Genomic DNA, 13,790 nt, shown 5'->3' on the forward strand with positions numbered 1-13,790 from the left:
GGGACAGAAATGCAGATTACTGTAAAAAGGACTAGAAACTATAAGGAGGAGCCAAGAAAATTTAGAAAATTAATTTGCTGAGATGAAAGCTGAGCTAAAGGCAGTGAGTAGCAGAATGAATAATGCAGAAGAAAGAATAAGTAATCTGGAAGATAGAATAATGGAAATTACCCAATCAGAGCAGCAGATAGAATGTCAAATGCAAAAAAAAAAAAAAAAAAAATGAAAGCAATATAAGAGACCAATGGAATAATATAAAATGTGCCAATCTATGCATAATAGGGATTCCAGAAGGAGAAGAACGAGAAAAGGGGATTGAAAATGTATTTGAAGAAATCATGGCTGAAAACTTCCCAAACCTAAAGAAGGAAGCAGATATCCAGTTACAGGAAGCACAGAGAGTCCCAAACAAGATGAATCCAAACAGACCTACATCAAAACATATTGTAATAAAAATGACAGAAGTTAAAGACAAAGAGAGGATTCTAAAGGATCAAAAGAAAAACAAAGAGTTCTTTACAAGGGAACCCCCATAAAGCCGTCAGCTGATTTCTCTACAGAAACACTGCAGGCTAGAGGGAGTGGCAAAATATATTCAACGTCTTGAAAGGGAAAAATCTACAACCTAGAATATTCTACCCAGCAAGATTATCATTTAGAATAGGAGGAGAAATAAAGAATTTCTCAGACAAGGAAAAACTAAAAGAATACAGCAATACTAAACCTATCCTAGAAGAAATATTGAAATATTTTCTCTGAACAGAAAAAGAGCAAGAAGATATAGGAAAGAGGAAATCATAATTTGAAAGTAAATCACTTAAATTAGCCAGTACACAGATCAAAAAGATTTAAAAAAAACCTATTTGTGAAAGTGATGATAAACACAAGGAACAGCAAAAGGATAAACATGAAGATGTAAAAAAGGACATCAAAATCATAAAATGTGGGGAAGGAGAGTAAGAAAATGCAGATTCTTGGTGTTGTTTAGAATGTGTTTCCATCTATATGACTATCAGTCTAAAGCAAGTGGATATAGGAAGAGGATAATGTACTTGAAAAACAGGGCAACCACAAATCAAAAACATACAAGAGATTCACAAAAACCAAAAAGAAGAGAACACAAGCATAAAATAAAAGGAAATGATCCAATGACAAAAGAAAAGCAAAAAGAAAGGAACAAAGAAGAAACAAAGAATCAACTGGAAAACAAGGTCTAATATGGCAATAAATACATATGTATCAATAATTACCTTAAATGTCAAGGGACAGAACGCTCCAATCAAAAGGCATAGAGTGGCAGCCTGGATAAAAAATAAGAGCTTACAATATGCTGCCTGCAAGAGAAAGAAACCCCCCCTTAGGGCAAAAGATATACATAGATTGAAAGCAGCGAGGGGATGGAAAAGATATTTCATGCAAACGGAAATAAAAAGAAAGAGGGTGTTGCAATACTCATATCAGACAAAATAGACTTTAAAGCAAAGGTGATAAAGGACATGATATAATGAAGAAAAGATCAATACATGAGAGGATTTCATACTCATCAACATATATGCACCTAATATAGAAACACCCAAATACATAAAATAAATACTAACAGACATAAAGGGAGAAATTGATGGGAATACATTAACAGTAGGAGACTTTAATACCCCAATCACATCAATGGACATATCTTCTAGACAGAAAATCAATAAGGCAACAGAGATCCTAAATTATACAATAGAACAGTTAGACTTAATTGATATTTTCAGGATATTACATCCAAAAAAAAACAGAATACACATTCTTTTCAAGTGCATATCAAACATTTTCTAGGATTGACCACATACTAGGGCACAAAGCTAACCTCAACAAATTTAAGAGTATAGAAATTATTTCAAACATCTTCTCTGACTACAACAGCATGAAGCTAGAAATCAACCACAAGAAAAGAAATGAGGAAAAAAATGATTCCATGGAGACTAAACAACATGCTACTAAAAAACCAATGGGTCAAAGAGGAAATCAAAAAGGAAATTAACAAATACCTTGAGACAAATGACAATGAAAACACAACCATACAAAATCTATAAGATGCAGCAAAAGCAGTTCCTAGAGGGAAGTTCATAGCAATACAGGCCTTCCTCAAAAAGCAAGAAAAATCTCAAATAAACAACCTAACCTACCACTTAAAAGAATTATAAAGAGAAGAACCAACAAAACCTAAAGCCAAAAGAAGGAAGGAAATAATAAAGATCAGGGAGGAAATGAATAAAATAGAGATTATCAAAACAGTGAAAAACAAAAAATCAATAAAACCAAGAGCTGGTTCTTTGAAAGGATAAGCAAAGACGACATACCTCTGACCAGGCTCACCAAAAAGAAAAGAAAGTGAACCCCAAAAAACAAAATAAGAAATGAAAAGGGAGAAATCTCAACTTATACCACAGAAACATGAAAACATACCATGAACAATTATACACCAACAAATTTGACAACCTAGAAGAAATGGACAACTTTCTAGAAACATACAGCCCACCAAAATTGAATCAAGAAGAAAGAGATAATTGAACAGACTGATCACTAGAAGTGAAATAAAATCTGTAGTAAAAAAAATAATAAAAATCTCGCTACAAACAAAAGGACCAGATGGCTTCACAGTTGAATTCTACCAAACATACAAAGAAGAACTTATACCTATTTTTCTCAAACTCTTCCAAAAGATTGAAGAAGAGGGAACACTCCCAAAGACATCTATGAAGCCACCATCACCCTGTACCAAAACCAGACAAAGATACCATCAACAAAGAAAATTACAGACCAATATCTTTGGTGAATATAGATGCAAAAATTCTCAATAAAATATTAGCAAACTGAATCCAACAGCACATAAAAATATCATACACCATGACCAAGTGGTATTCATTCCAAGCTCACAAGGATGGCTCAACATACACAAATCAATCAATGCAATACACCACATTAACAAAGAAAAGTCAAAAACTACATGATCATCTCCACAGATGCAGAAAAAGCATTTGACAAAATTCAACATCCATTCTTGATAAAAAAAACTCTTACCAAAGTGGGAATAGAGGGAATATATCTCAACATAATAAAAGCCATTTATGATGGACCCACAGCCAATATAATACTCAATAGTGAATACTCAATAGTGAAATACTCAATGGTAAAAGCCTTCCCATTAAAATCTGGAACAAGACAAGGATTCCCACTCTCACCACGTGTATTCAAGATAGAATTGGAAGTCCAGCCACAGGAATCAGACAAGACAAAGAAAGGCATCCAAATTGGAAGGGAAGAGGTAAAATTGTCACTATATGCAGATGACATGATACTATACATAGAAAACCGTAAGGACTCCACACAAAAACTTCTAGATCTAATAAATGAATTTAGCAAAGTAGCAGGATACAAGATTAACATTCAGAAATTGGTTTCATTTCCTTACACTAACAATAAAATATCAGAAAGGGAATGTAAAACAAAACAATACCTTTCAAAATTGCACCAAAAAAATAAAATGCTTAGGAATAAACCTGACCAAGGAGGTGAAAGACTTATATGCTGAGAACTATAAAATACTCTAAAACATTAATAAAGGAAATTAAAGAGGATTCAAAGACATGGAAATATATCACGTGCTCTTGGATTGGAAGAATTGGTATTGTTAAAATGGCAATACTACCCAAAGCCATCTACAGATTTAATGCAATCCCTATCAAATTGCCTATGACATTTTCACAGAACTAGAACAAATAATCCAAAATTTTATATGGAACCATAAAAGACCCAGAATTGCCAATCCTGAGGAACAAAAACAAAGCAGGAAGTATAACTCTCCCAGACTTCAGACAGTACTACAAAGCTACAATAAATAAAGTGGTATTGGTACAAAAACAGACATATGGATCAATGGAACAAAATAGAGAGCCCAGAAATAAATCTACACACCTATGGTAAATTAATCTTTAACAAAGGAGGCAAGAATATAAAATAAGAAACAGACAGTCTCTTCAGCAAGTTTTGCTGGGAAAGTTGGACAGCTGCATGTAAATCAGTGAAGTTAGAACATACCCTCACACCATGCACAAAAATAAACTCAAAATGGCTTAATGACTTAAACATAAGATATGACACCATAAAACTCCTAGATGAGAGCACAGGCAAAACATTCTCTGACATAAATTGTACCAATGTTTTCTTTGGTTCATCTCCCAAGGCAATAGGAATAAAAACAAATATAAATAAATGGTACCTAATCAAACTTACAAGCTTTTGCATAGCAAAGGAAACCATAAAATAAGCAAAAAGACAACCTATGGAAGGGGAGAAAAATATTTGCAAATGATGCAACCAACAGGGGCTTAATCTCCAAAATATACCAACAGCTCATACAACTCAACAGCAACAAAAAAAACAAAGAACCCAATCAAAAAATGGGCAGAAGCCCTTAATAGACATTTCTCCAAAGAAGACGTATAGATGGCCAAAAAGCACATGAAAAGATGCTCAAAATCACTAATTATTAGAGAAATGCAAATCAAAACTACAATGTGGTACCACCTCACACCAGTCAAAATGACTATCATTTAAAAAATCTACAAAGAACAAATGTTGGAGAGGGTGTGGAGAAAAGGGAACCCTCCTACACTGTTGGTGGCAATGTAAGTTGGTGCAGCCACTATGGAAAACAGTATGGAGGTTCCTCAGAAAACTAAAAATAGAATTACATATGATCCAGCAATCCCACTCCTGGATGTATACCCAGACAAAACTATAATTCAAAAAGATGCATGCATCCCTATATTCATAGCAGCACTATTCACAATAGCCAAAACATGGAAACAACCTAAATGTCCATTGACAGATGAATGGATAAAGAAGATGGGGTACATATATACAGTGGAATACTACTCAGTCATAAAAAAGAACAAAATAATGCCATTTGCAGCAACATGGATGCAACTTAGAGATTATCATACTAAGTCAGAAAGAGAAAGGCAAATACTATATGATATCACTTATATGTAGAATCTAAAATATGGCACAAATGAACCTATCTACAAAACAGAAACAGACTCATAGAGATCAGACTTGTGGTTGCCAAGGGGGTGGGGGGAGAGGGATGGACTGGGAATTTGGGATTCGTAGATGCAAACTATTACATTTAGAGTGGATAGACAACAAGGTCCTACTGTATAGCACAGGGAACTATATCCAATCTCCCGAGATAAACCATAATGGAAAAGAATATTAAATAAAGAATGTATATATATGTAAAGCTGAGTCACTTTGCTGTTCAGCAGAGATTGGCATAACATTGTAAATCAACTACACTTCAATAAAAAATAAATTTAAAAAATAAAAAGGACAAAATTGAAAAAAATTATAAAATAAAACAAAACGAAATGTTAAAAACAAAACCAGAAACAACCCAAGCAGCAGGAGCATCTAAGGAACGGAAACAATTAGCAACTGTGGGAGCTGGGATGTAATTAGATTTGGGTTCTTGTTGTTTTTGACTCCAATAATGGCTAAAATCTTTTTCTACATTTATTCTTTTAAAGGCTTTGTGCAAAAAAGAAAACACACAAGTTACTTTTATATTCTTGTAAAGAGTCTTTATAACTGCTGATAAGATGAGACAAAGAGAAGGCGGTCCCTATGGATGTTTTCTTAGCTTCACTACCTTGTAGGGTATGATTCTTAGCCAGGCAGAATTAAATGGGATGATGAAAAGCCCATGGATAATAACTTAAAATTAAAATTAAATAAAATCCAACTTAAAATTAAATAAAATCCTAAAATGAAAACAAATAAGTAAATAAATAAACACCTCCTACTGCTTTACAGATCATTTTGGCAGGTAAAGACCTTCTCCTGGTGGTTCCCCAGGCTTATGGGACTACCTTCAGAATTGCAGTTGTGCTGGTTTGGAGCTAGTTTTAAGGCTGTTGCTAGGTCTACTGTGGGATCTGCAGTCGGTATGCTTGTTACTAGGGGCTCAGGTGAGTGTGGATTATGTCTGATGCTGGGTGGATGAGACTGGCTCCAGTACTTTTGTTCAGTAGGGTTGTCCTGGCCATGGTTCCTTTTCAGGGTGTACAGTTGGGTCCTCAGTCAGTCAGCCTATTTCTAAGTTTGTGAACCGGTGTGACTTCCACTGGGACTCCCACAAGTACTCCAAACTTTTACACGTTATTATGTATCTGATGGAAATTATTACCATTAAAAGCAATAAGTAGAGCCCATAAATATTCACATATTTGGGTGATTTGTCATGTTAGTGCATTTAATCAAATAAAACGTATTATGTCTCTTGGATATATTTTATTTATTAGAGAAACCCATAGTTTTTCTACAAAGCAATCACTATTATTTGGGACCTTGAGTATTAAAAATCTCTCTCACATCAAGAAGAGGTAAATGGGTAGGGTAATCAATGCATAAAGTTACTGAGAAGAATATTACTGAAAGAATATTACTGAAAATATATTTTGATATAAGATGATCACTAGTAGCTTTTGCAGAGAAGTTTTGGCTGATAGACTATCTAGCAGTCATACTAAAGGCATTTGTAAGGGAATAAATAAATGCCTTCATGACAAGAAGTGAAAGGCACCAGGTTGGACTACACATTTTTTAAATATTTCAGTATAAAACCTGACATTGTAATTGTTTTATCTGCTCTTTAAGGTGATAAATCCCAAAAAGAAAGGAAAAAAGAAGAAATATACTAATTCAGGAACAGTAAGTCAAATTTTATGTTATTCATTAAGGATTCAAATAAATGAATAAAAAATATATATAACATTTTGTATTGAATAAAAGCTACAAAAAACTGCGCTGTTTCACTTAGAGTTTTAATATGAATGTATATAATAAAAAATTAACTTGCTATGGGAATTGTAATGGAGAACACATTATAGGAGGTAGCGACCCAGCTTCCTGCAAGTTGTCCTAGGGGTTGAATGGCCTCTGAGAGAAAATGAAATTTTATTATGAATTCTTCATTCAATAAAATCACACTAGAGAAAATCAAGTAGACCTGAAAAAGTGTAAGTTGTAATAAGAAATATTATACTCTTTATAGGCTATACTTAAGACTTGTTTTATAAGATGTGAAAGATTTGTTTATAGTGCATTAAAATTGACAACTCTGTGGAAATGCTGGACTAAATCAGTACAGGAAGGTGCAAAGATGAAAGTATGTTAAAATTGTGAAAAATCAAAATCATCCTATTTTGATAAAAAATATGCTGAAAATTTTATCCTATGATTAACTGTCCTTGGGAGAAGAAAATATAAGTTCCCTCCAAGTTTTCTTTTAAAAGATTTTTATAAAGCAAGGCATTAAAAATATTAGATGGCCTCATTACAGGTCCCTGACAAAAACACCCATTTCTTTTTATACGGTTTAGCTCACTGATTTTGATTTTTTAGTTTTAACCATTTTCTAGCTTCCTATCATCTTTCCTTTATATCTAAAATGGGAAGTAACACAATGTCCTTGTAGATAATTTGCATGTTGTTATTCAAAGGAAGTAAACTGGTCATAGAAAGGAGTCATTTAATTTTTTGGCCCCTTTTCTTCTGATAATTTTAAATGTAAGAAAAATCAGTCCTAGTAAATTTTAATAAAAAATAATATCTTTATTAATTTTCAAAATACTAGGAAACATAAAAAAAGTCCATCTGGGGATGCAATTAGTACTAGCAGGTAATTCTGCCTCCTTTTTCTTTTCTTTTTTCAGGTCACGTTACTTTCTTTCGTGGTAGAAACAGAAGTTTCATTCCTTGACTATATTAAGGGAGGGTAAGTCATTCTCTGAAATTGTTTCATTGCTTAAGAAATGGTGAGAGGCAAGTTTGAATGTGTTTAGAAACTTCATGACAACAGCAGTCAGAGACATCACGTATATAAGCCTCTTACTAATTATAATTAAGCAGGGTTTTTTGTTTTGTTTTGTTTTGCCAATACTGATTTATTGCTAGAGTGTTGTCAAGCCAAAGAAGGATTGAGAGAATAAGGGGGGCCAAAGGAGCAAAGACAGTTTCCCCCAAAACAGAGAGCGTACCCCCTTTTGCTCTTTGTTAAGAAAACAAAACAAACAAAAGCTATACTTGCCCAAATGGGGAACCTCTGCTATATATGGGCATCTTGAAACCTGCCACCTGGATACATAGACTAAGAAGCTACAGGGTGATTGTTTCAATAAAGTTAAAAGAAAACGTACTAAGTAGGAAAAAATGTTTTCCAACTCTCCTTAGTATTTCGATGTTTGTGTATATTTTTGTCTTTAGAAGATGGGAAAATAGAAAGTTGAATTTGTCATAAAAAATAGATTCCTGTATAAATAAACTCCTTGGTAGCTGTAGCTAATAGTTGATTAAAAAGATGGACATCTCTTAGCATGCTCTTTATAAACTTAAAAAAAGTGCTTGATAGATCTGGCTATAATTTGCATGTTGAAATGATGATTTGAAGTTTTAAAATACTAAAAATTCCTTTTAGTTTTTGTTTTGTTTGTCTTTTGGCTTTGCTTTGTGATCATGTGAAGTGGGTAATGTGTGTGTGTGTGTGTGTGTGTGTGTGTGTGTGTGTGTGAAAAATATCCAATAAGTATTGTCAGTAGTACAAATCAAGTAATACTTTGATGTGAATCTAACAGTAAAAGAAATTTTCAGAATCTATTACCAATAAATCACTTTTATTGGTTGTGCACATTCTCCTTTTGAGGATTCTTAGGGCTAATTAGAGCAAATGGGTTTCTACAATACTTAAGCAATAACAGTATTGACAACTGTCATTTTTATGCTCCTTTTCACCTCCAAGATTTTTTTTTTTTTTTTTTTGGTTTACACACATCCTACTTATATAGCACTGCCTGTGCTGGAAGAAATGCTAGTGACCTTTTACTGACAGAAGTCAGTGTATAAATGGAGCCCCAACCTATGAGGTACACTTTGTTCTAATCCTGGCTTCCCAAATGTTTTATAAAAACCCATTTTTTTATTTACAAATGGGATATGGAGAAATAGAGTTTGAAATTTACTACATAGTTAATCTAACTGGACTTATATTATTTTTTACATAATATTATCTAAAAAGGACATGAGAAATATCTGCATATAATTCATTTTTATATGAAGATGTATATAATAAATTTTTAAAATATACTACAATTACATGTTTACCTATTATTCATCACTATTTCTAATACTTATTATATAGATATTGTCCCTTTGATAATGGAATCCGAATTGAGAAGCAATATAATTATTGTATTCTGTGTCTTTATGTGTCTTTGCTCTTAAGGACTTGTTATAAGCAATTGGGCATAAAATTTTAATTCCGACTTTATTAATAATATGGTGAGGAGATCTGGCTTTGTCATGACACTCCTTATCACTTCAATTTCCTGTAGTTTACATGAGTCGCCTTAGTTTCTTTCATGAACTTAATGATATTTAATTTCCCTCTGAAGTTATTGCTTATATTCCTACAAAAAACTTACTCTCACCTATCAATTTACTATACAGTGTAATTTGCGTATAATAATAGCTAACATCTGCTGACAGCTAAGTGCCTCAAGGTTATTAACTCTACCCATCTCTCTGTTGGTCCCTTTCCCTTTCTGCTCACCTCCTTTCTCCTTCTCCCTCTTTCTCTCATGAGTAATATTCATGTTGATAATTCTGTTTTCTAAAAAAGTAATGAAGTTTATTTACTTGATGTACTGTTAAATTTCAGTCTTCATATAATTAATATTTTCTATCTCATTGCTGCTAGTCAAAAATACAGTTTAATTTACATAGCCTAAGGGAAAATGATGCTTTGGCATGCAGGATATCTAAGAATTTTACCATCAGATATTTGTGAAGATTTAAACTTATTTAACTGTGAGTTATGGGTATTTATTATGATGGTTACTTCATAGAATTCCTGACTCTAGCTATAGGAAATGAGGAATAGAGTTTTATGTTCTAATCTTTCTTAAAAATCTCTATTGGTATGAAAATAACAAATTGTAGCAATTTGAAATGGAGAACATGAAAGCCAGTGTGGAAATGTAGCTGCATCTATTCCAAATATTGCAGCAAATTACTTTTATTTTTCTTCACAGATTTCCTATTGATTATTTTAGACATTTTATGGGATTTCCCTGACGGTCCAGCAGTCAAGACTCTGTGCTTCCACTGCAGGGAGCACAGGTTCGATTCCTGGTTGGGGAACTAAGATCCCATCTGCTGTGCAGTTTGGCCAAACAAACAAACAAAAAAAGATAGACATTGTAAACTTTCTTCCCTTGCTATTAAGAAATCTCAACCTCCAAGTAGATAAATGCACCGCCATGATGGAAAATTATATTAAGACCAGACACATAATTACACAAACTTTCTGAATAATAGCAAAATAGAATATAATGAACTACATTCATTTTAAATTAGAACTAATTATAATAATTGACAGTTAATTATTATAGTTTCAATAATGGCTATTGACTCTCTTGTGAATAATATCAGCCAGAATTTCTAGTCTCTTGCAACTAAAAAAATACTGTAAACTGTTAAACAACTCAGTAATATTTGATACTCTTCAGAGTAACTTTTTTCTGAAACCACAGAAACTTTTTTTTTTAGTGTTTTATTTTCAGTTTTGAGGAAAAGAAGTATTATATCTTCCAAATTTTAAACATAAATATCTATATTTGTGTTTCACATTGTAAACATGAAATGTGAAATGGTAAAAAAAAGTAATATAAAATGAAAATAATTTATTATGAAACTAGAATCCCCTGTAGTCATACTCTCTAGAGATAATCACTGTTAGAAATGTATTTATTCCCAAACACACATCATTATTTTTAATGAGTGGGATAGCACTGTGCACAAGTCTAATGTATATTTTCTTCATTAAATATACTGTGTATATATGTTTCTGTGTCAGTACTTATAGATCTACCATATTTTAATAGTTTTCCATCATATGGATGTACATAATTTAGTTTAAAAATCTCCTGTTGATACACACTTTAGTTGTATCCATTTTATTTTCATATTATAAACAAGGCTGCAATGTAAAGCCTGGTACATAGCTTTTTTGTACACTTCATTAAGTATTTCTGCAAGGTCACATCCTGGAAATAGTGTTGTTGGTTTAAATGGTATGCATATTTTACAATTTGTCAGGTATTTCTAAATTATTGTGTTAAAAAAAGGATAATAATAATAATTTATTCTTCTAACATCTGTGTATGCAAGTTTACCATATACTTACCCTTACTGAATAGCATCACTACTTTTTCAACTTTGCTAATTTAATAGATAAATATTATAACTCATTGTCAGTTTTTATCTGTAAAACCTATTTATTAGCCGTTGTGACGTCCTTTGTGAAAGCCCATATTTAACCAGCCGTATCTTTGGAAACACAGGTTTCAGAACCTTCTATTTTTGCTTTTCCCCTGCTCCCTCCTCCCTAGTCCCACCAAAAAAGTTTGAGTATTTTCAACTGAAAACACAAGACCAAATGTAGTAGGGAGCTACATCCTTCAGTACAGTAAACACTTCAGATAAACTTCCCCAATATTCACATCTTGGTCTTTGACACCACTTCTCTTCTGCACACATCTAAAGAGACTCTTTTTAATCTGGTCTTGCCTTTTTCCCTGTGATTACATTGAAGAAAAACAATAAAATTAACTAACACTTTGGGCTGCAATCAACGAAGCAATCCAAAATAGTATTTTGGAGGTCATAACTATTTGCAGATTTGTGGAGTTATCAAGGTTAGTTCTTTTGAAGAGATGTCCCACCATATTTCTAAATAAGTATGATATTTCAGAAGTGATTGGAACCAAGTGTTGAATTCAGTTTTGTTCTTATAAAAAATTATAGTAACTACTCAATACCAAGTATTAAAATACTTAAAATACCAAGATATCAGCATTTGTTACTGGTATTTGTGTATTGTTTTCTTGTTAACTTGGGTGAGCATCATTATTGCTAATTTGGGTGGCATCAATTCAGGAATGTACTCACCATATTCTAGTCTAGCAGAAACTATTGTTGAGTTTTGCTTATGCTGAATCTTAATTGACAAGTAAAACTAGATGTTTTCAAAAAAGGTGGAAGATCATCATATAAAATATTAGTAACAGCAGTTAAATTGGTACTCTCGCTAGCTGTGGGTTATCCAAAATAATATTAGTTTAGGTTTTCCTGTATTCATTTTGTTCTCTACATTAATTGTGTAAACTACTTTCCTTATACTGGACAACATGTGGGAGCATGAGAATAGACAAAGAGGGCAAAACAGGTGACTCGTGTGGAACATGTAGGACTAACAGATTGTGATTAAACTCTTAGAAGGAAATTCTTGAATCACACTTTAAAATGTAATCTCTCTTCTTGTTTCATCTTACAAAGAATAATTGAATAGAAAGTTATGAAAATATTGTTTTCTCATGAATCCAAGTAGAAATTATGTATAGTTAAGAATGAACACATTTAAATATTAAAACTGTTCTCAATAGTCCTTTAATATCTTCCCCTTCAAAGGAACTTCTTTATATGTCTAATTCTTAGTATTGAGTATTCTAGGCTTCCATTACTATAGTCATTATTGATGTAGATATTTACCTGATTGATTGATTGTTTGTGAAACCATGTTGTTAGTGTGTTACTTTTCATTCATTGTCTCAGTTCCTAACACACTGTGTTTAGCTGCAGTAGACAGGTTTATGGATTGAGGTACACAGTGAGCAGATGAGACAGATGCATTCTCAATCAGACAAGGTCCAATTTTTATGGAAATATTCTGTGAAAGAAAATTTTAATTTTTAGACCTTCTTTTTTTCCTTTTTTTTTTTTTTTTGTTTTTTTGCTAAGCAGAACCATGCTTTCCCTGGAGCATAAGATACAATTTATGACTTGAGGTAGTAAAGAGTTTTATTTTCTAAATACAATAATATCCACAAAGGAGGTCTTACTGTAGAGTAAAAAAAAATGGATTGCCTCTTCTGGGTTGTTGTCATTGGAGTTATTATTTTTAATCATGCTCTGTATGTTTTTCCTGTGGTTATTTTATTTCTCTTTACTTACTAAAAATGATTTTAATACTAAAATTCTGATACAATTGGAAAGCAAAGATGTTTACTCAGTAATCCTTAATGTATGACATTGAATATCCCAATTATCATTGATAAGGACAATGTCAGATTCATTGAAAATCAGAGACAGTTCTGAAATCTAAATACTCCTTTAGGGTAACATCATCATTTTTATAATAATTGTTATTTGTGAAATGGGTTTATTGACCTCTACAGACAACAGCTCACATTTTGAGTATCTGAGGACAGAATCATGTTTCAATTTGGTTTTGTCTGCCTTTCGGTCCTCTATTTCTCTCACGTCTTCATGAAACTCCACTCCACCACTAACAGGACCAAGGAACAAATATATATAAAGTTTTTCACATTTCTTTGACTGGCAGATGAATGGGGAAAACAGATCTCAAATTCTCGTGCACACTGAGTACCCCTAAGCAACCAGAATGTCATGTCAACCTGAAACCCTAATCTACACTTTTATCAGAAAATTGAGTGTATTAGAAACTTGCAGGCCTACAGACTGTCATTTACTTCCTCTGAAGAAAGCCCAGAATGTCATCCACCTGGTCCCAAATGAGCTTCACAACCACTTATATACAGTGGTTGCTAGCTTCCCTGGTTACCATTTTAATTGTTCATTCTCAAAATATTTTTATAGGGCTGAACATA

The 13,790-nt window shown here is 32.7% G+C and overlaps 1 protein-coding gene across 1 annotated transcript in view; it reads left to right on the forward strand.

The window, feature by feature from the left end:
* The window catches only part of CPNE8 (copine 8), a 327,485-nt gene that overhangs the window by 248,318 nt on the left and 65,377 nt on the right, over positions 1-13,790 (forward strand). Inside the window, exons 13-14 of the mRNA XM_065888187.1 lie at positions 6,703-6,756; positions 7,761-7,822. Of these exons, the coding sequence (XP_065744259.1) occupies positions 6,703-6,756; positions 7,761-7,822 (116 nt within the window). The remainder of the gene's footprint in view (positions 1-6,702; positions 6,757-7,760; positions 7,823-13,790) is intronic.

The sequence above is a fragment of the Phocoena phocoena genome, chromosome 11 (assembly GCF_963924675.1).
Source record: "Phocoena phocoena chromosome 11, mPhoPho1.1, whole genome shotgun sequence".
Classification (NCBI taxonomy): Eukaryota; Metazoa; Chordata; class Mammalia; order Artiodactyla; family Phocoenidae; genus Phocoena; species Phocoena phocoena.